The sequence below is a fragment of the Oncorhynchus gorbuscha genome, linkage group LG10 (genome assembly GCF_021184085.1).
Source record: "Oncorhynchus gorbuscha isolate QuinsamMale2020 ecotype Even-year linkage group LG10, OgorEven_v1.0, whole genome shotgun sequence".
NCBI classification, from domain to species: Eukaryota; Metazoa; Chordata; class Actinopteri; order Salmoniformes; family Salmonidae; genus Oncorhynchus; species Oncorhynchus gorbuscha.
The window spans coordinates 15,838,982-15,863,242 of NC_060182.1; the positions used below are offsets into that span (position 1 = coordinate 15,838,982).

At 48.2% G+C, this 24,261-nt stretch overlaps 1 protein-coding gene across 1 annotated transcript; it reads left to right on the forward strand.

The window, feature by feature from the left end:
- Positions 1-380: 380 nt before the first annotated feature.
- LOC124045419 (dermorphin-1-like) lies at positions 381-1,058 on the forward strand. The gene has a single exon (XM_046364712.1). The coding sequence runs from the start codon at positions 381-383 to the stop codon at positions 1,056-1,058; it is 678 nt and encodes a 225-aa protein (XP_046220668.1).
- Positions 1,059-24,261: the final 23,203 nt, after the last annotated feature.

Genomic DNA, 24,261 nt, shown 5'->3' on the forward strand with positions numbered 1-24,261 from the left:
AGGGACTTCCCAGTCTAGTTAGCAATGCTGCTTCATTAGCAACCTAGGACATTTTTCTTAGCAGGGTTTTGACAGTACAGTTATTGATTAGCTATCTGGACACTGAATCCCACTGCTGGAGCTCTGTACACCACCCAACAAAGTATCACTAACTAACCAATTACTGTATAATAATGTACTGTCCAAATATGTTAAAAATGACTAATAATGATAACAGTAGCTAGTTAACTTAAGGCTAACATGATGTTAGCTACTTTTGGAAACGTCAGCTCAATTAACATTAGCTAGTTGAAAAAAACAAAGCTGGATAGCTGAGTTAATATTTTTTCAAATTTCGAAGATGGGCATACGGAATCGAAGATGGGCATACGGAATCGAAGATGGGCATACGGAATCGAAGATGGGCATACGGAATCGAAGATGGGCATACGGAATCGAAGATGGGCATACGGAATCGAAGATGGGCATACGGAATCGAAGATGGACATACGGAATCGAAGATGGACATACGGAATCGAAGATGGGCATACGGAATCGAAGATGGGCATACGGAATCGAAGATGGGCACGGCATACGGAATCGAAGATGGACATACGGAATTGAAGATGGGCATACGGAATCGAAGATGGGCATACGGAATCGAAGATGGGCACGGCATACGGAATCGAAGATGGGCATACGGAATCGAAGATGGGCATACGGAATCGAAGATGGGCATACGGAATCGAAGATGGGCATACGGAATCGAAGATGGACATACGGAATCGAAGATGGGCATACGGAATCGAAGATGGACATACGGAATCGAAGATGGGCATACGGAATCGAAGATGGGCATACGGAATCGAAGATGGGCATACGGAATCGAAGATGGGCACGGCATACGGAATCGAAGATGGGCATACGGAATTGAAGATGGGCATACGGAATCGAAGATGGGCATACGGAATCGAAGATGGGCATACGGAATTGAAGATGGGCATACGGAATCGAAGATGGGCACGGCATACGGAATCGAAGATGGGCATACGGAATCGAAGATGGGCATACGGAATTGAAGATGGGCATACGGAATCGAAGATGGGGCATACGGAATCGAAGATGGGCATACGGAATCGAAGATGGACATATGGAATCGAAGATGGACATACGGAATCGAAGATGGACATACGGAATCGAAGATGGGCATACGGAATCGAAGATGGGCATACGGAATCGAAGATGGGCATACGGAATCGAAGATGGGCATACGGAATCGAAGATGGACATACTGAATCGAAGATGCAGTTCAGTAAACACAGAGACGGTTGTTGTATTTGCAGGAGTAAGTGAATACATTTTGTGTGTGTGTGTGTGTGTTTACAATACAATTATTTAGCATCAAGCTACATATATGGGTTGGTTGACAATGTCATGAAAACAATGTGCTCCCATGTATCATAACTCAGCCTGTTGTGATTCTGGATGGCCAGATTGCTACTGTAGCAAGAATGACACTGTCATGTGGGGAATCACAAGCGGCTTATTTCAGCATGTTTTATCATGTTATTGATACCATGTCTTGTTTTGAGGTGATTTGACTGTTTTCATGTCATTGCAAATATAGCTAAAATTTGTGCAAATGTGTTAACAATCTAAGCCAACCTCATCTGTTTTGCCTCATTGTTGCAAGCATTTAGATTTTGTTGCTAAAGCGACAGAGAGGGAACACAGGTATTGTGGTCAGTGAAGGGTAAGACAGTTGAATGTTATTCAGGTTTAAGATTGAGTGAACTGCCAATATCATTCAGGAACAGAAAGTATCCCAGATTTTGATTTGATTTGATTTGATGATTTACCTTCATCTCATTTCAGGTAAACATTATCTGCCTGTTGTTCATTTTGTGTGTGTGTGCGTTTATTGCTTCTCTGTGTGTGTGTGTGTGTGTCTGTTCAGAATACACCATATTGCTACAGCACTGATACTATGCCGTCTCTGTAATGATATAGGAGATCCAGGAAAGCAGAACTTCAGACAGCAAGAAAGAGAGAGAAACAGAGTGAGTACACAGGAGAACATAGAGAGAGGGGAGCAGACAGGACAGAGAGAGAAGACAGGAGAACATAGAGAGAGGGGAGTAGACAGGACAGAGAGAAAACACAGGAGAACATAGAGAGAGGGGAGCAGACAGGACAGAGTGAGAACACAGGAGAACATAGAGAGAGGGGAGCAGACAGGACAGAGAGAGAACACAGGAGAACATAGAGAGAGGGGAGCAGACAGGACAGAGAGAGAACACAGGAGAACATAGAGAGAGGGGAGCAGACAGGACAGAGAGAGAACACAGGAGAACATAGAGAGAGGGGAGCAGGCAGGACAGAGAGAGAACACAGGAGAACATAGAGAGAGGGGAGTAGACAGGACAGAGAGAGAAGACAGGAGAACATAGAGAGAGGGGAGCAGACAGGACAGAGAGAGAACACAGGAGAACATAGAGAGAGGGGAGCAGGCAGGACAGAGAGAGAACACAGGAGAACATAGAGAGAGGGGAGTAGACAGGACAGAGAGAGAAGACAGGAGAACATAGAGAGAGGGGAGCAGACAGGACAGAGAGAGAACACAGGAGAACATAGAGAGAGGGGAGCAGGCAGGACAGAGAGAGAAGACAGGAGAACATAGAGAGAGGGGAGCAGACAGGACAGAGAGAGAACACAGGAGAACATAGAGAGAGGGGAGCAGACAGGACAGAGAGAGAACACAGGAGAACATAGAGAGAGGGGAGCAGGCAGGACAGAGAGAGAAGACAGGAGAACATAGAGAGAGGGGAGTAGACAGGACAGAGAGAGAAGACAGGAGAACATAGAGAGAGGGGAGCAGACAGGACAGAGAGAGAACACAGGAGAACATAGAGAGAGGGGAGCAGGCAGGACAGAGAGAGAAGACAGGAGAACATAGAGAGAGGGGAGTAGACAGGACAGAGAGAGAAGACAGGAGAACATAGAGAGAGGGGAGTAGACAGGACAGAGAGAAAACACAGGAGAACATAGAGAGAGGGGAGCAGACAGGACAGAGTGAGAACACAGGAGAACATAGAGAGAGGGGAGCAGACAGAACATGAGAGAGAACACAGGAGAACATAGAGAGAGGGGAGCAGACAGGACAGAGAGAGAACACAGGAGAACATAGAGAGAGGGGAGCAGACAGGACAGAGAGAGAACACAGGAGAACATAGAGAGAGGGGAGCAGACAGGACAGAGAGAGAACACAGGAGAACATAGAGAGAGGAGAGTAGACAGGACAGAGAGAGAACACAGGAGAACATAGAGAGAGGGGAGCAGACAGGACAGAACGAGAACACAGGAGAACATAGAGAGAGGGGAGCAGACAGGACAGAGTGAGAAGACAGGAGAACATAGAGAGAGGGGAGTAGACAGGACAGAGAGAAAACACAGGAGAACATAGAGAGAGGGGAGCAGGCAGGACAGAGAGAGAAGACAGGAGAACATAGAGAGAGGGGAGTAGACAGGACAGAGAGAGAAGACAGGAGAACATAGAGAGAGGGGAGTAGACAGGACAGAGAGAGAACACAGGAGAACATAGAGAGAGGGGAGTAGACAGGACAGAATGAGAACACAGGAGAACATAGAGAGAGGGGAGCAGACAGAACAGAGAGAGAACACAGGAGAACATAGAGAGAGGGGAGTAGACAGGACAGAGAGAGAAGACAGGAGAACATAGAGAGAGGGGAGTAGACAGGACAGAGAGAGAAGACAGGAGAACATAGAGAGAGGGGAGTAGACAGGACAGAGAGAGAACACAGGAGAACATAGAGAGAGGGGAGTAGACAGGACAGAGAGAGAACACAGGAGAACATAGAGAGAGGGGAGTAGACAGGACAGAGAGAAAACACAGGAGAACATAGAGAGAGGGGAGCAGGCAGGACAGAGAGAGAAGACAGGAGAACAGGGGAGTAGACAGGACAGAGAGAGAAGACAGGAGAACATAGAGAGAGGGGAGTAGACAGGACAGAGAGAGAACACAGGAGAACATAGAGAGAGGGGAGTAGACAGGACAGAATGAGAACACAGGAGAACATAGAGAGAGGGGAGCAGACAGAACAGAGAGAGAACACAGGAGAACATAGAGAGAGGGGAGTAGACAGGACAGAGAGAGAAGACAGGAGAACATAGAGAGAGGGGAGTAGACAGGACAGAGAGAGAAGACAGGAGAACATAGAGAGAGGGGAGTAGACAGGACAGAGAGAGAACACAGGAGAACATAGAGAGAGGGGAGTAGACAGGACAGAGAGAGAAGACAGGAGAACATAGAGAGAGGGGAGTAGACAGGACAGAGAGAGAAGACAGGAGAACATAGAGAGAGGGGAGTAGACAGGACAGAAAGAGAAGACAGGAGAACATAGAGAGAGGGGAGCAGACAGGACAGAGAGAGAATTCAGGAGAACATAGAGAGAGGGGAGCAGACAGGACAGAGTGAGAAGACAGGAGAACATAGAGAGAGGGGAGTAGACAGGACAGAGAGAGAAGACAGGAGAACATAGAGAGAGGGGAGCAGACAGGACAGAGTGAGAAGACAGGAGAACATAGAGAGAGGGGAGCAGACAGGACAGAGAGAGAAGACAGAGAACATAGAGAGAGGGGAGTAGACAGGACAGAGAGAGAACACAGGAGAACATAGACCTAGAGCATAGACCAGGGCCTGTTTGGCCCTGTCCGGGGGTGTCCTCGGATGGGGCCACAGTGTCTCCTGACCCCTCCTGTCTCAGCCTCCAGTATTTATGCTGCAGTAGTTTATGTGTCGGGGGGCTAGGGTCAGTTTGTTTATCTGGAGTACTTCTCCTGTCCTATTCAGGTGTCCTGTGTGAATCTAAGTGTGCGTTCTCTAATTCTCTCCTTCTCTCTTTCTTTCTCTCTCTCGGAGGACCTGAGCCCTAGGACCATGCCCCAGGACTACCTGACATGATGACTCCTTGCTGTCCCCAGTCCACCTGGCCATGCTGCTGCTCCAGTTTCAACTGGCCTGGGCCCTAGGACCATGTCCCAGGACTACCTGACATGAGGACTCCTTGCTGTCCCCAGTCCACCTGGCCATGCTCCTGCTCCAGTTTCAACTGTTCTGCCTTACTATTATTCAACCATGCTGGTCATTTATGAACATTTGAACATCTTGGCCACGTTCTGTTATAATCTCCACCCGGCACAGCCAGAAGAGGACTGGCCACCCCACATATGCTCTCTCTAATTCTCTCTTTCCTTCTCTCTCTCGGAGGACCTGAGCCCTAGGACCGTGCCCCAGGACTACCTGACATGATGGCTCCTTGCTGTCCCCAGTCCACCTGACTGTGCTGCTGCTCCAGTTTCAACTGTTCTGCCTTATTATTATTTGACCATGCTGGTCATTTATGAACATTTGAACATCTTGGTCATGTTCTGTTATAATCTCTACCCGGCACAGCCAGAAGAGGACTGGCCACCCCACATAGCCCGGTTCCTCTCTAGGTTTCTTCCTAGGTTTTGGCCTTTCTAGGGAGTTTTTCCTAGCCACCGTGCTTTTACACCTGCATTGTTTGCTGTTTGGGGTTTTAGGCTGGGTTTCTGTACAGCACTTTGAGATATCAGCTGATGTACGATGGGCTATATAAATACATTTGATTTGATTTGATTTGATTTGAGGGGAGTAGACAGGACAGAGTGAGAACACAGGAGAACATAGAGAGAGGGGAGCAGACAGGACAGAGAGAGAACACAGGAGAACATAGAGAGAGGGGAGTAGACAGGACAGAGAGAGAAGACAGGAGAACATAGAGAGAGGGGAGTAGACAGGACAGAGAGAGAAGACAGGAGAACATAGAGAGAGGGGAGCAGACAGGACAGAGTGAGAACACAGGAGAACATAGAGAGAGGGGAGCAGACAGGACAGAGTGAGAAGACAGGAGAACATAGAGAGAGGGGAGTAGACAGGACAGAGAGAGAAGACAGGAGAACATAGAGAGAGGGGAGCAGACAGGACAGAGTGAGAAGACAGGAGAACATAGAGAGAGGGGAGCAGACAGGACAGAGAGAGAAGACAGAGAACATAGAGAGAGGGGAGCAGACAGGACAGTGAGAGAAGACAGGATAACATATAGAGAGGGGAGCAGACAGGACAGAGTGAGAAGACAGGAGAACATAGAGAGAGGGGAGCAGACAGCACAGAGAGAGAAGACAGGAGAACATAGAGAGAGGGGAGCAGACAGGACAGAGAGAGAAGACAGGAGAACATAGAGAGAGGGGAGCAGACAGGACAGAGAGAAGACAGGATAACATAGAGAGAGGGGAGTAGAGAGGACAGAGTGAGAACACATAATAAACTCAGCAACAAAAATAAACATCTTCTCACTGTCAACTGTGTTTACTTTCAGCAAACTTAAACTTTCTGCCAATATCAGATATATCTATGTCCTGGGAAATGTTCTTGTTATTTACATCCTCATGCTAATCGCATTAGCCTATGTTAGCTCACCCGTCCCATGGAAGGGAAGGTACAAAAATAATACAAAATATGTTTTTTTTCTTTGTATTATCTTTTACCAGATCTAATGTGTTATATTCTCCTACATTCCTTGCACATTTCCACAAACTTCAAAGTGTTTCCTTTCAAATGGTATCAAGAATATGCATATCCATGCTTCAGGTCCTGAGCTACAGGCAGTTAGATTTGGGTATGTCATTTTAGGCAAAAATGTAAAAAAAGGGCAGATCCTTAAGAGGAAGTGTTAATGACTTGGTGTAAGGGGAGCACAGCGCATGGAAGAAAGAAGTGTTAATGACTTAGTGTAAGGGGAGCACAGCGCATGGAAGAAAGACGTGTTAATGACTTGGTGTAAGGGGAGCACAGCGCATGGAAGAAAGAAGTGTTAATGACTTGGTGTAAGGGGAGCACAGCGCATGGAAGAAAGAAGTGTTAATGACTTAGTGTAAGGGGAGCACAGCGCATGGAAGAAAGAAATGTTAATGACTTAGTGTAAGGGGAGCACAGCGCATGGAAGAAAGAAGTGTTAATGACTTAGTGTAAGGGGAGCACAGCGCATGGAAGAAAGAAGTGTTAATGACTTGGTGTAAGGGGAGCACAGCGCATGGAAGAAAGAAGTGTTAATGACTTAGTGTAAGGGGAGCACAGCGCATGGAAGAAAGAAGTGTTAATGACTTAGTGTAAGGGGAGCACAGCGCATGGAAGAAAGAAGTGTTAATGACTTAGTGTAAGGGGAGCACAGCGCATGGAAGAAAGAAGTGTTAATGACTTGGTGTAAGGGGAGCACAGCGCATGGAAGAAAGAAGTGTTAATGACTTGGTGTAAGGGGAGCACAGCGCATGGAAGAAAGAAGTGTTAATGACTTGGTGTAAGGGGAGCACAGCGCATGGAAGAAAGAAGTGTTAATGACTTGGTGTAAGGGGAGCACAGCGCATGGAAGAAAGAAGTGTTCATGACTTAGTGTAAGGGGAGCACAGCGCATGGAAGAAAGAAGTGTTAATGACTTAGTGTAAGGGGAGCACAGCGCATGGAAGAAAGAAGTGTTAATGACTTAGTGTAAGGGGAGCACAGCGCATGGAAGAAAGAAGTGTTAATGACTTAGTGTAAGGGGAGCACAGCGCATGGAAGAAAGAAGTGTTAATGACTTGGCGTAAGGGGAGCACAGCGCATGGAAGAAAGAAGTAAGATATCCAACACAGCGTTATGTTTCTGCAAAATGCTCCATGCTTGCTTGCGGGCGCTTCATTTTGGTCGTGCAGGGATCAAACTCCCCTCCCCGGAGTCAGCCCTAGGGGTTTTCAGGGCTGAGCCCAGGATGTTCTGAGTGTCTAGTGATGTCCCTGATCCTGGAATTAGTTGGTTGTAATTTTGCATCGAGCAGAGACATTTACATATATTTTTGTTAACTGCACGTGTGACATAACTCAACCAGTCCTGATTCCGTTTACAACAAAAGATATATATATATTATCTCTTAGTAATCTTAATAAAGGGGAAAAGGCCGTTCCTGAACACGGGGTGAGACATACTTACTAATCTGCTAGAGACACATAGGCCCATTTCATTTTGTCTGGCTTTCCATTCCAAATAAAATGGAATATCTTTTGTATTTTTTCTAGGCAGGGCCATAAGCAAATTGGTAAACTATGATGTGACTAAAGCATTAATAAGGGTGATTTTTCTACTACACGGTAATGTAAAAGTTTCAATATAGAGAGATATTAGAAAAATGATCTAGATCCTCTATGAGGCTATGGAGGGGTTCAAATTGTGGATTTGAAATGTTGTTCCTAAGCTGTTCCTAAACACGTAACCATGTTTGAACTTTCTGTTAAAGTACTAAAATACCAAGAAAATAACCTTATTTTGTCAAGTTAATTAATTGAGCTGATAATGTTCCTAAGCCTAGTAACTATCCTGCACCATTCACAGTAAGTAGTGTCTCTCTAAATCTCTATTTCTCTCTCTTCTCTCTCCCCCCTCTCATCTCTCTCCCCCCTTCTCTCTCTCTGTTTGGAGTCTGGTCATGCTAGCTTGGTCTCTCTCTCCCCCCTCTCATCTCTCTCCCCCTCTCTCTCTCTGTTTGGAGTCTGGTCATGCTAGCTTGGTCTCTCTCTCCCCCCTCTCATCTCTCTCCCCTTCTCTCTCTCTGTTTGGAGTCTGGTCATGCTAGCTTGGTCTCTCTCTCGTCTGACAGCTGCTGCTGTGTGGCTTTTTACTCCCCCTATTCCCCCCTCTCCTCCTTTTTTAAACACACGTCCTCATTTTTAAACTATCTATCATGCTGGCGGGGCCAGTGGGGCCTTTAAACTGTGGGATTGGCACTTTCTCAGTTGCTGAGCTGGAAAAGGAAAGAGGGCTGGATGCTAACAGAGACACAAATCTGTGGGCCGCCCGTTGGTTGGTTGGCTCCAGCAGTAAGGAGCAAGGGGCAACACACATCCTGTCAACACAGGTGAACTTATATACTCTTACACTACACCTTCTGCCCGTGTGTGGTGGGGAGTGGGGAGCTGAGGGGAGGCTGTGTGTGGTGGGGAGTGGGGAGCTGAGGGGAGGCTGTGTGTGGTGGGGATTGGGGAGCTGAGGGTGGCTGTGTGTGGTGGGGAGTGGGGAGCTGAGGGGAGGCTGTGTGTGGTGGGGAGTGGGGAGCTGAGGGGAGGCTGTGTGTGGTGGGAAGTGGGGAGCTGAGGGGAGGCTGTGTGTGGTGGGGAGTGGGGAGCTGAGGGGAGGCTGTGTGTGGTGGGGAGTGGGGAGCTGAGGGGAGGCTGTGTGTGGTGGGGAGTGGGGAGCTGAGGGGAGGCTGTGTGTGGTGGGGAGTGGGGAGCTGAGGGGAAGCTGTGTGTGGTGGGGAGTGGGGAGCTGAGGGGAGACAGTGTGTGGTGGGGAGTGGGGAGCTGAGGGGAGGCTGTGTGTGGTGGGGAGTGGGGAGCTGAGGGGAGGCTGTGTGTGGTGGGGAGTGGGGAGCTGAGGGGAGGCTGTGTGTGGTGGGGAGTGGGGAGCTGAGGGGAGCCTGACTCACATTCATTCTTCAGTCCTCATGGCAGGTTAGGTTTGTTGACAATTGAACAACACATGACACCTGAGTTTAACTGAATCATGGAAGAGAGAAAACAGTACACCTATATGGACAAGGTTTTAGGATACCTGGTTCAGATTCCATTGAGTCCATTCTACTAGAACCTAGGGAATGGGGTAAAATAAAATACTCTGAAGTCGTTTTTTGAGGTGTCTATACTTCACTTTACTACTGATATTTTTGACAACGTTTACTTCTCTATGTTCCTAGAGAAAATAAGGCACTTTTTACTCCATACATTTTCCTTGACACCCAAAAGTACTCGTTACATTTTGAATGCTTAGCAGGACATTAAAATGGTCCAATTCACACACTTATCAAGAGAACATCTCTGTTCATCCCTACTGCTTCTAAACTGGTGGACTCAGTAAACATACATGCTTCGCTTGTAAATGATGTCTGACTGTTGGAGTTAGCCCTAAAAAAACAAGAAAATGGTGCCGTCTGGTTCGCTTCATGTAAGGTATGTGAAATAATTTATACTTTTACTTTTGATACTTAAGTATATTTAAAAACAAATAATTTTATGCTTTTACTCATGTAGTATTTTACTGCCTGACTTTCACTTTTACTTGAGTAATTTTAAATGAGGATTTCTTTACTTTTACTAAAGTGTAACAATTGGGTACTTTTTCCACCACTGGATCTAGGTCCTCATTGTTCCCCATTGTTCCCTTCATGAGAGTGAGATACGGACGCTGTTCTTTTGTTCACGCTTTCATTTGCAGATACAGAGACAAATTTAATAGAGACACGTTCAGCAAAGAGTATATCAACTGTTGACAGGGATGGTGAGATAGAGAGGGGAGGGATGGATGGTGAGATAGAGAGGGGAGGGATGGATGGTGAGATAGAGAGGGGAGGGATGGATGGTGAGATAGAGAGAGGAGGGATGGATGGTGAGATAGAGAGGGGAGGGATGGATGGTGAGATAGAGAGGGGAGGGATGGATGGTGAGATAGAGAGAGGAGGGATGGATGGTGAGATAGAGAGAGGATGGATGGATGGTGAGATAGAGAGAGGAGGGATGGATGGTGAGATAGAGAGAGGAGGGATGGATGGTGAGATAGAGAGGGATGGATGGTGAGGAGGGATGGATGGTGAGATAGAGAGGGGAGGGAGGGATGGATGGTGAGATAGAGAGGGGAGGGATGGATGGTGAGATAGAGAGAGGAGGGATGGATGGTGAGATAGAGAGGGGAGGGATGGATGGTGAGATGGAGAGAGAGGAGGGATGGATGGTGAGATAGAGAGGGGGAGGGATGGATGGTGAGATAGAGAGGGGAGGGATGGATGGTGAGATAGAGAGGGAGGGATGGATGGTGAGATAGAGAGAGGAGGGATGGATGGTGAGATAGAGAGGGAGGGATGGATGGTGAGATAGAGAGGGAGGGATGGATGGTGAGATAGAGAGAGGAGGGATGGATGGTGAGATAGAGAGAGGATGGATGGATGGTGAGATAGAGAGAGGAGGGATGGATGGTGAGATAGAGAGAGGAGGGATGGATGGTGAGATAGAGAGGGGAGGGATGGATGGTGAGATAGAGAGGGGAGGGATGGATGGTGAGATAGAGAGGGGAGGGATGGATGGTGAGATAGAGAGAGGAGGGATGGATGGTGAGATAGTGGTGAGATAGAGAGAGGAGGGATGGATGGTGAGATAGAGAGGGGAGGGATGGATGGTGAGATAGAGAGGGGAGGGATGGATGGTGAGATAGAGAGAGGAGGGATGGATGGTGAGATAGTGGTGAGATAGAGAGGGGAGGGATGGATGGTGAGATAGAGAGAGGAGGGATGGATGGTGAGATAGTGGTGAGATAGAGAGAGGAGGGATGGATGGTGAGATAGAGAGGGGAGGGATGGATGGTGAGATAGAGAGGGGAGGGATGGATGGTGAGATAGAGAGAGGAGGGATGGATGGTGAGATAGTGGTGAGATAGAGAGAGGAGGGATGGATGGTGAGATAGAGAGAGGAGGGATGGATGGTGAGATAGAGAGGGGAGGGATGGATGGTGAGATAGAGAGGGGAGGGATGGATGGTGAGATAGAGAGAGGAGGGATGGATGGTGAGATAGAGAGAGGAGGGATGGATGGTGAGATAGAGAGAGGAGGGATGGATGGTGAGATAGTGGTGAGATAGAAAGAGGAGGGATGGATGGTGAGATAGTGGTGAGATAGAAAGAGGAGGGATGGATGGTGAGATAGAGAGAGGAGGGATGGATGGTGAGATAGAGAAAGGAGGGGTGGATGGTGAGATAGAGAGAGGAGGGATGGATGGTGAGATAGAGAGAGGAGGGATGGATGGTGAGATAGTGGTGAGATAGAAAGAGGAGGGATGGATGGTGAGATAGAGAGAGGAGGGATGGATGGTGAGATAGAGAGAGGAGGGATGATGGTGAGATAGAGAGAGGAGGGATGGATGGTGAGATAGTGGTGAGATAGAGAGAGGAGGGATGATGGTGAGATAGAGAGAGGAGGGATGGATGGTGAGATAGAGAGAGGAGGGATGGATGGTGAGATAGTGGTGAGATAGAGAGAGGAGGGATGGATGGTGAGATAGAGAGAGGAGGGATGGATGGTGAGATATGGTGAGATAGAGAGAGGAGGGATGGATGGTGAGATAGAGAGAGGAGGGATGGATGGTGAGATAGAGAGGGGAGGGATGGATGGTGAGATAGAGAGAGGAGGGATGGATGGTGAGATAGTGGTGAGATAGAAAGAGGAGGGATGGATGTTGAGATAGAGAGAGGAGGGATGGATGGTGAGATAGAGAGAGGAGGGATGGATGGTGAGATAGAGAGGGGAGGGATGGATGGTGAGATAGAGAGAGGGGGGATGGATGGTGAGATAGTGGTGAGATAGAAAGAGGAGGGATGGATGGTGAGATAGAGAGAGGAGGGATGGATGGTGAGATAGAGAGAGGAGGGATGGATGGTGAGATGGTGGTGAGATAGAGAGAGGAGGGATGGATGGTGAGATAGTGGTGAGATAGAGAGAGGAGGGATGATGGTAGAAGATAGAGAGAGGAGGGATGGATGGTGAGATAGAGAGAGGAGGGATGGATGGTGAGATAGTGGTGAGATAGAGAGAGGAGGGATGGATGGTGAGATAGAGAGAGGAGGGATGGATGGTGAGATAGAGAGACGAGGGATGATGGTGAGATAGTGGTGAGATAGAGAGAGGAGGGATGGATTGTGAGATAGAGAGAGGAGGGATGGATGGTGAGATAGAGAGAGGAGGGATGAATGGTGAGATAGAGAGAGGAGGGATGGATGGTGAGATAGAGAGAGGAGGGATGATGGTGAGATAGAGAGAGGAGGGATGGATGGTGAGATAGAGAGAGGAGGGATGGATGGTGAGATAGTGGTGAGATAGAGAGAGGAGGGATGGATGGTGAGATAGAGAGAGGAGGGATGGATGGTGAGATAGAGAGAGGAGGGATGGATGGTGAGATAGTGGTGAGATAGAGAGAGGAGGGATGGATGGTGAGATAGAGAGAGGAGGGATGGATGGTGAGATAGAGAGAGGAGGGATGGATGGTGAGATAGTGGTGAGATAGAGAGAGGAGGGATGGATGGTGAGATAGAGAGAGGAGGGATGGATGGTGAGATAGAGAGAGGAGGGATGGATGGTGAGATAGAGAGAGGAGGGATGATGGTGAGATAGAGAGAGGAGGGATGGATAGTGAGATAGTGGTAAGATAGAGAGAGAGGAGGGATGGATGGTGAGATAGAGAGAGGAGGGAGGGATGGTGAGATAGAGAGAGGAGGGATGGATGGTGAGATAGAGAGAGGAGGGATGGATGGTGATATAGAGAGAGGAGGGATGGATGGTGAGATAGAGAGAGGAGGGAGGGATGGTGAGATAGAGAGAGGAGGGATGGATGGTGAGATAGAGAGAGGAGGGATGATGGTGAGATAGTGGTGAGATAGAGAGAGGAGGGATGGCTGGTGAGATAGAGAGAGGAGGGATGGATGGTGAGATAGAGAGAGGAGGGATGGATGGTGAGAGAGGAGGGATGGATGGTGAGATAGTGGTGAGATAGAGAGAGGAGGGATGGATGGTGAGATAGAGAAAGGAGGGATGATGGTGAGATAGAGAAAGGATGGATGGATGGTGAGATAGAGAGAGGAGGGATGATGGTGAGATAGAGAAAGGATGGATGGATGGTGAGATAGAGAGAGGAGGGATGATGGTGAGATAGAGAAAGGATGGATGGATGGTGAGATAGAGAGAGGAGGGATGATGGTGAGATAGAGAGAGGAGGGATGGATGGTGAGATAAAGAGAGGAGGGATGGATGGTGAGATAGTGGTGAGATCGAGAGAGGAGGGATGGATGGTGAGATAAAGAGAGGAGGGATGGATGGTGAGATAGAGAGAGGAGGGATGATGGTGAGATAGATAGAGGAGCAGGGTTGGGGAGGAACAGATTACATGTAATCTGTTACATGTAAGGGACTACATTTAGAAAGTAACCTACCCAACACTGTAGAGGAGGGATGATGGTGAGTTAGAGAGAGGAGGGATGATGGTGAGATAGAGAAAGGATGGATGGATGGTGAGATAAAGAGAAGAGGAATGGATGGTGAGATAGAGAGAGGAGGGATGGATGGTGAGATAGGGAGAGGAGGGATGATGGTGAAAGGGAGAAGGAGACAGCAAGAGGGGTAGACTCGTGTCTTCCTGGCCTAATTGTGTGTGTGTGTCTTTCTGGTCATATTGTGTGTGTTTGTCCTCCTGACCATATTGTGTGTGTGTGTGTTTGTCCTCCTGGCCATATTGTGTGTGTGTGTGTCTTCCTGGCCATATTGCTGCTTCCCCCCACACCTCTGTTAGTGATGATGAGGCAATGGTGTGACCATTTGGGTGAGGAGAGATGGATGGGGCGAGAGGGGTATGTGTGCGGGGCAGGGGGGGGGTGTGTGGAGGAAGGAGGCAAGATGAAGTGGAGGTGTGAAACAGACCTCATCTGTCATCCAAATGCAGACAGGGCCTTTATATATTGTGTCTGTTTGCGTGTGTGTGAAAGAGGGGGGTAACAGCCTTAGTTTCCCTGTTGGTCTTTTTGTGTTTACATGCTTGGTTTTCTCCTAACCCCTCAGTGGCGCCATTATCCGCTAGAGTGTCAAATACAAGATATTACACTTTGAGGTGTCAGAGTGTGTGAGGCTTTCATTTCCTCGTTCGTCTCGTGTTCACCGTTCATCTGAGAAAATCTCACCTCGTCAACCAGGGACAGGACCCGCTGACAGAGCTACATTGTTATTTTCTCATGTTTGTCAAATGCGACACACACACACACACACACACACACACACACACACACACACACACACACACACACACACACACACACACACACACACACACACACACACACACACACACACACACACACACACACACACACACACACACACACACACACACACACCCTCTCTCTCTGCCACCCGACCAACCTGCTACCCATGCCAGTATCACAACTCTCACCCCCCTCCCCCAGATCACACCCCCCACCACGTCAGTTAGCCAGCATATGACAGCCAGTCTCCTCAGTCTCCCCCTCACCAGACGACGCTCCATGGGGGATCGTGCCTTCAGCTATGCCCCCCACTCCCTGGAACTCTCTCCTCCTTGATCTCTGCGAATCCGACTCCATCCAAACCTTCAAGACCGATCTCAAAACCCACCTTTACAGGCTAGCATTCAGCCTACAGTGTTTTAAACCTTGGTCTTTTTTCCTTGTATGTACCTGTGATGCAGGGGATGCAGAGGTTGTTGAAGTAGCCTCCCAATCTGAACTGCCTTGATGACCTTGTTGTTGTATTATTTTTCACCCTGTATTACTGGGGTACCATGTGTCTTTGTTGTAATGCACTTTGCTTTTAGTATTGTCATGCTTATATTAAATCTGATTCTATATTCTGTAAGTACATTTTGAAAGGCGCAAATAAAATGTATTTATTACTCTTATTACTATCGTCACACAGCCTGGATGCATCTATCCTCACTATCACTTTATTCATGCCAGATCTCCAACTCATCCACTCACTACATCCTCCGGCAGTCTCCATGTCTCAATGCCAGATGTCCAACTCATCCACTCAACACAGCTCCTCTGGACCTCAACACAGCTGCTCTGAACCTGAACACAGCTCCTCTGGACCTGAACACAGCTGCTCTGGACCTGAACACAGTGGCTCTGGACCTGAACACAGCTCCTCTGGACCTGAACACAGCTGCTCTGGACCTGAACACAGTGGCTCTGGACCTGAACACAGCTCCTCTGGACCTCAACACAGCTGCTCTGGACCTGAACACAGCTCCTCTGGACCTGAACACAGCTGCTCTGGACCTGAACACAGCTGCTCTGGACCTGAACACAGTGGCTCTGGACCTCAACACAGTGGCTCTGGACCTGAACACAGTGGCTCTGGACCTGAACACAGCTCCTCTGGACCTGAACACAGCTGCTCTGGACCTGAACACAGTGGCTCTGGACCTGAACACAGTGGCTCTGGACCTGAACACAGCTCCTCTGGACCTCAACACAGCTGCTCTGGACCTGAACACAGCTCCTCTGGACCTGAACACAGCTGCTCTGGACCTGAACACAGTGGCTCTGGACCTGAATACAGCTGCTCTGGACCTGAACACAGTGGCTCTGGACCTGAACACAGTGGCTCTGTACCTGAACACAGCTGCTCTGGACCTGAACACAGTGGCTCTGGACCTGAACACAGTGGCTCTGGACCTGAACACAGCTGCTCTGGACCTCAACACAGCTGCTCTGGACCTGAACACGATGACTCTGGACCTGAACACAGCTGCTCTTGAAATGAACACAGCGGCTCTGGACCCCATCACAGCTGCTCTTGACCTGAACACAGCGGCTCTAGACCCCATCACAGCGGCTCTTGACCTGAACACAGCGGCTCTAGACCCCATCACAGTGGCTCTTGACCTGAACACAGCAACTCTAGACCCCATCACAGCGGCTCTAGACCCCATCACAGCGGCTCTAGACCCCATCACAGCGGCTCTGGACCCCAACACAGCGGCTCTAGACCCCATCACAGCGGCTCTAGACCCCATCACAGCGGCTCTGGACCTGAACACAGCTGCTCTGGACCTGAACACAGCAGCTCTGGACCCCATCACAGCTGCTCTTGACCTGAACACAGCGGCTCTAGACCCCATCACAGCGGCTCTTGACCTGAACACAGCGGCTCTAGACCCCATCACAGTGGCTCTTGACCTGAACACAGCAACTCTAGACCCCATCACAGCGGCTCTAGACCCCATCACAGCGGCTCTAGACCCCATCACAGCGGCTCTGGACCCCAACACAGCGGCTCTAGACCCCATCACAGCGGCTCTAGACCCCATCACAGCGGCTCTGGACCTGAACACAGCTGCTCTGGACCTGAACACAGCAGCTCTGGACCTGAACACAGTTGCTCTGGACCTGAACACAGCTGCTCGGGACCTGAACACAGCTGCTTGGGATCTCAACACAGCAGCTCTGGACCTGAACACAGCTGCTCTGGACCTGAACACAGCTGCTCTGGACCTGAACACAGCAGCTCTGGACCTGAACACAGCTGCTCTGGACCTGAACACAGCTGCTCGGGACCTGAACACAGCTGCTTGGGATCTCAACACAGCAGCTCTGGACCTGAACACAGCTGCTCTGGACCTGAACACAGCTGCTCTGGACCTGAACACAGCTGCTCTGGACCTGAACACAGCTGCTCTGGACCCCATCACAGCGGCTCTGGACCTGAACACAGCAGCTCTGGACCTGAACACAGCCGCTTGGGATCTCAACACAGCTGCTCTGGACCTGAACACAGCTGCTCTGGACCTCAACACAGCTGCTCTGGACCTGAACACAGCTGCTCTGGACCTGAACACAGCTGCTCTGGACCCCATCACAGCGGCTCTGGACCTGAACACAGCAGCTCTGGACCTCAACACAGCAGCTCTGGACCTGAACACAGCAGCTCTGGACCTCAACACAGCTGCTCTGGACCTCAACACAGCTGCTCTGGACCTGAACACCGTTGCTCTGGACCTGAACACAGCTGCTCTGGACCTGAACACCGTTGCTCTGGACCTGAACACAGCTGCTCTGGACCTGAACACAGCTGCTCTGGACCTCAACACAGATGCTCTGGACCTCAACACAGCTGCTCTGGACCTGAACACAGCTCCTCTGGACCTCAACACAGCTGCTCTGGAGAGGTCAATGCAAACAAAACATTTCAGCTCAAAGGATTTAGGATGTCATGAATGTGTCCATAATGCAGCTGACCTGTCAGAGTCTGGCAGTAGAGGGCGCTCTATCCTCAGTAGTGCTAGCGTGTGTGTGTGTGTGTGTTTAGTTAATTTCTCATTATGGTAACTGTTTTCTTGTTCTCTAATTGTGCCCAAGTAAGCTCTCAGACCTCTCTCTCTTGCTCCCTCTTTCTTTTTCTCCCCCACTCTTTCCCTCCTCTCTCTTTCTCTCTCTCTACCTTACTCTCCCTCCTCTCTCTTGTCCCACTCTCTCTGTCTCCTGCTATGATTTGCTGTAAGTCATTGATCAGTTAAGCTAAGTGGATGATTTGGCATGGCCACTGCTTTTGTATGTTTTGGTAAATTGCAGTAGTACATTGTGCTGAGTATATTTTAAATGCTTGGCATACAAGTGTGTGAGCGCGTATGCTTTTGTGTATGTGCGTGCTTGAGTGTGTTTGTCCATTTGTGTGTGTGTGTGTGCAATACAAGGGTGTGCGTTGTGTGTGTGTGCAATACGAGGGTGTGCGTTGTGTGTGTGTGTGCAATACGAGGGTGTGCGTTGTGTGTGCAATACGAGGGTGTGCGTTGTGTGTGTGTGCAATACGAGTGTGTGCGTTGTGTGTGTGCAATACAAGGGTGTGCGTTGTGTGTGTGTGCAATACGAGGGTGTGCGTTGTGTGTGTGTGTGTGTGTGCAATACGAGGGTGTGCGTTGTGTGTGTGTGTGTGCAATACGAGGGTGTGCATTGTGTGTGTGTTAAGACATTCTTCTCTCTGTGAGTCACCATCTCATATCTCGTTGCCCTTATTTCTCCCTGCTCTACCTCCTATAACTCCCGGACAGTCCCCTGATCACCTGACCATGACCCAGCAGCACCACCATCCCCTCAGTTTCCCCTTAGCAGGGCTAAACCTAAACAGGTTTACCTGGGGAAATATGACAGCCGTCAGGAGTTTAATAATCCTGCCCTTATTATGATAAGCAAGTCCTTATTGTACCTTTATGATAGTGTTTAATGTGTTAATTATTGCACATAGCTTCTTAGAACCGGGCCTACGGTATATGGTAGTGATGGGAGTCCTGGGCTGTGGAAAGACTTTGTATGAGAGGAGTGATAAGAGTGTGTTAGAAGCATGTTGAGAATGTCTTTAATTAGCTACTAGCCATCAGGAGACTAGAGAGGAACAATGGAACAGAGATTGGCACTCTGGGATAAGAGAGAGAGAGAAAGGGGTATATAGAGTAAGAGAAAGGGGAGAGGGGAGAATTGGAGGAGAGAGAAAGGAGAGAGAATGAGAAAGAGAAGAAGATGGGAGATAAAGAGGAGGTTAATGACTGTCAGTTCACTGGCATCTCCTCTCTCTCTCTGGTAGTCTCATCTCTCTATTCCTGTAGTCATGGTAATTATTACAACAATTAGCTGCTGCCCCTCCACACACGCACACATGCACGCATGCATGCACCCCCCCACACATACTCACATACTGTACACACACACAATCACACAGTCACACACCTGCACACCCTCTCTCCAAGCATCAGCGACATCTTGGGAGAGCACTTGTGGTTTTAATCTGAGACAAATCTGAAGTAATACTTTAGATTCTGATATATGAGGGGAAAATAACTAAACATCCAAATTATAGCCATGTCAGGACGTTTAATAATTGTAAGCAGAGTCTCTGGGCTGTTTGGGGGTCAGTAGTAATTGAAAGGAGTGGGAGGAATGAACAGCAACAACCAGACTGGAGCTGATGAGAGAACCCATGGGGTTACACACACACACACACACACACACACACACACACACACACACACACACACACACACACACACACACACACACACACACACACACACACACACACACACACACACACACACACACACACACACACACACACACACACACACACACACACACACACACACACACACACACACACACACACACACTGTACTCTGGTTGTTCTGTGCTTCCCATACTTCCACTCTATCTTGTCTTCCTGTTACTGTGCCTGCTGTAGAAGTCAGTGTCCTGGGCCTGACCAGTTCTCTTATGCTGACTTTAATAGGTACACACCCAGAGCCCATGTTGTTGTGACAGAGATGTTCTCTCAAAGAGATATGTTCTGTTGTTGACCTAAACATGTTTCTCCAAGATAGGCCATGCTCCGTTCTACTGACTACTGACTACTGATACAAATACTAGACTGTTGAGATGGATTATGTTGCTTATACCCCAATAGGAAATGAGTAAAACATATATTTTTAATCCAAGCCAAGACCGATGGTTGCTTTCCGGAATCCAAACTTGGGAGTTTGAAGGACAAAAATAGAATAGGGATATCTCTACCTAGATTGACATGTAATGTTGAGAAATGGGTAATTGGAACATTGGGATTTCCAAAGTAAAGCAATATGGGATTTGTCCTTTTCCTCTCCTGTCTTTTTGAAATTAGTGTGATTCTCTTTTAACAAGACACTTCCCTTTTTCAAATCAGGAGTCAGTGGTTTGAAAAAGCCTGCATTTCCATTTGGTGTTTTTGAGCGGTTGTCAAATGGTTGATGTATGTAGTGCTATAAGATACATTTCCTGCCCCCCCCCAACATCCACCCCCATATCTTTACAGATCGCCAGGACCTTATGTCTTTATCTATCTATCTGCCCTCCCCCCACATCTTTACAGATCCCCAGGACCTTACGTCTTTATCTCTCTATCTGCCCTCCCCAGTATCTTTACAGATCCCCAGGACCTTATGTCTTTATCTCTCTATCTGCCCTCCCCAGTATTTTTACAGATCCCCAGGACCTTACGTCTTTATCTCTCTATCTGCCCTCCCCAGTATCTTTACAGATCCCCAGGACCTTACGTCTTTATCTCTCTATCTGCCCTCCCTCCATATCTTTACAGATCCCCAGGACCTTACGTCTTTATCTCTCTATCTGCCCTCCCCCCATATCTTTACAGATCCCCAGGACCTTACGTCTTTATCTCTCTATCTGCCCTCCCCAGTATCTTTACAGATCCCCAGGACCTTACGTCTTTATCTCTCTATCTGCCCTCCCCAGTATCTTTACAGATCCCCAGGACCTTACGTCTTTATCTCTCTATCTGCCCTCCCCAGTATCTTTACAGATCCCCAGGACCTTACGTCTTTATCTCTCTATCTGCCCTCCCTCCACCCTTCATATAGCTTGTTTTGTTCTTCTCTTCTCTCCCTCCTTTCTCCTCCACTCCTAACACACCTCTACCTTTTCCCTTCCTACTCCTCTTCTCAAAACCCTTGCTTTCCCTCTCTGTCCCGCCATCAATATTTCATAAACGTACGGTGACAAATGTATTTGAATGCGGTGTGGGGCGAAGACGTGGAGATGGATGAGCCGATCAGGGTGGTGGCGCGCTGGTGAGCGGCGTGGTAGCGAGCAGCTTTACCGCATACATTAGTCACATACAGACGGCTGGAGGGAGGAGCAAGGAAGGGGGGCACTGTGTGGGGGGAGGTGGTTGTGTATGATGTGTATGTGTGTCTGTGTGTCTGACTGTGTGTGTTTGTGTGTGATGCGCGCTCTCTCTCTCTCTCTCTCTCTCTCTCTCTCTCTCTCTCTCTCTCTCTTCTCTCTCTCTCTCTCTCTCTCTCTCTCTCTCTCTCTCTCTCTCTCTCTCTCTCTCTCTCTCTCTCTCTCTCTCTCTCTCTCCCTCTCTCTCTCTCTCTCTCTCTCTCTCTCTCTCTCTCTCTCTCTCTCTCTCTCTCTCTCTCTCTCTCTCTCTCTCTCTCTCTCTCTCTCTCTCTCTCTCTGTGTATGAGGAGTGGGGGCTACTGGTGGAATCAGAGGAGTAAATTTATCATAGTTATGGCTTTCTCAGGCATCCATTTTCCTGTGGGCCGTTGACAGGTAGTATCTGCATGGCCCCCCAGTTTGATTGACGGCTACGGGTTCCAGTCTAACAGGCCTGCTTAGACACCTCAGTCCCAGCCCCAGAGCACCGCCCACCATGTCACCACACACACACACACACACACACACACACACACACACACACACACACACACACACACACACACACACACACACACACACACACACACACACACACACACACACACACACACACACACACACACACACACACACACACACACACACACACACACACACACACACACACACACACACACACACACACACACACAGATTGTTAGGATGATCTCGACTGATCACAGGAACAACATCTCTGTGTGGTCTTTGGTCATAAGGGAAACATGAAAGTAAACTGTAGAAGGGATTATATGAAGCTATTTGAATACATCAACCCAGATGCATTCCTTCAACCTCTGTCCCACTGGTAAACATGTATCACTTATGCTGTCCTTTCCTCTCCTTATCTATCTATCCTTCTATCCTCCCTTCCTCTCTCCATCCCTCCCACTCTGTCCTCTTCTCGTCCCTGACCCTATCCTCCTATCAGACATATGACTCAAGCCTCTCCGTGTCAGGGACTACATGTTTGGTTTCTTGTTTGTGAACCCCCCCCCCCAGCAGAAAAACAAGGGAACAAAACAACCAGAACATGATGATGCCAGAACTTTCCACCCTCATGTGATCATTAGTCACAGGAGGACAGGACAACATCCACGGTTCTTGGTCAAGTATCAAATGACACCATCCTGCCTCTGTACTGCACAACCTTAGTTCCCCACTACTTTTGACCAGAGCCAGATGTAGTGTACTGTATAGGAGAGTGTAGAATTGAACACACACACAGTCATTTTTGTGTTCATTATACATATTAGGTAATGGTCATGACGATGATAAGAGAGGGGAGCAGTTAGCAGCAGGAAGCTGGGAGGGAACATTCTGACAACCACACACAGAACGTTTCACAGCAACACAACATCTTGGCTTGTTTCTTGTTTTGAAATCTCTTCTTTCTGTTTGTCTTTCACCTCCTGAACTGACAGACATACCTCGAGATGCCAAATGGAAAGCTAGAGGTTCGTAGTGAGTTTATATCATCAACCTGTTTCTTCATCTGTAACACAGCATCCAGTTCCACCAAATAAAAACACAACAAAGTGGTTTCCACGCCAACATAAATCCTTTTGACTGAACATGTGCCAATCTGATTGGATGAACAGGATGATTCTGCTGTTAATTAAGTAATGTTGTCATCAAGAGCTCATCCAATGGAAGAACCCTGCTTCCAAAACTATGGAATGTCCTGAAAGCACAATAAAAGGACAACATACACAGTTTATTAGGTGAACCCTTCTAGTACTGTGTCAGACACCCCTTTGCCTCCGGATCAGCCTGAATTCTTCGGTGCATGGATTCTACAAGGTGTGTCATTCAAACATTGCTCAATTGGTATCAAGGGACCTAACGTGTGCCAAGTAAACATTCCCCACATCCTTACCCCACCTCCACCAGCCTGTACCGTTGACAACAAAATCTTGGACCAGGTGATGTTTTCGTACTTCTCAACTGTCCAGTGTTGGTGATCACGTGCCCACTGGAGCTGCTTCTTGTTTTTAGCTGATAGGAGCAGAACCCGGTGTGGTCGTCTGCTGCAATAATCCATGCGTGACAAGGACAGACACCACTGTTGTACTGGGCCATTATTTGTCGGTTTGTGGCCCACCTGTTAGCTTGCATGATTCTTGCCATTCTCCTTTGATTTCTGGTCAACAAGCTGTTTTCGCCACAGGACTGCCGCTGATGGGATGTTTTCTGTTTATCGCACCATTCTCTGTAAACCCTAGACACTGTCGTGCGTGAAAAGCCCAGGAGGCTGGATGTTTCTGAGATACTGGAACCAACGTGCACGGCACTGACAATCATACCACAGTGTTTCTGAGATACTGGAACCAACGTGCATGGCACTGACAATCATACCACACTCAAAGTCGCTTAGATCACTTGTTTTGCCAATTCTAATGTCCAATCGAACAGTAACTGAATGTCTCGATTTCTGCTTTATAAAGAAAGCCACGGCCACGTGACTTACTGTCTGGAAGAGAGAACCATTTTCATGAGACAGGGTGGTGTACCTAATAAACTGGCCTCTGGGTGTACATCGTAGCATATTTCTTATAAGGGTCCAGCTTTAACGCCTTGTGTGTCTGCTATCCAGCCCAAATCCATATTGAGCCTATCTGATGAGGAAAGTAGTACATTTAATGATCAAGAGGTCCATTGTAAATGATCAAATTATATGAGCAAACAATCAAACATCCATATTTAGAAGCATATTTTAAAACATTAGTTTTTTTCTGCAAATCTATTTATGTAAATTCGGTAACAAGTTGTTGTTGTCATGGTATGGCTTCATGTGTCTATACTGTTGTTGTGTGATGTCACTCTGGGTGCGCTCAGTGGTGAATTGA

Coding starts and splice junctions, on each gene's coding strand:
- LOC124045419 (XM_046364712.1), top strand. CDS start 381: ATGGGCATACGGAATCGAAGATGGGCATACGGAATCGAAGATGGGCAT.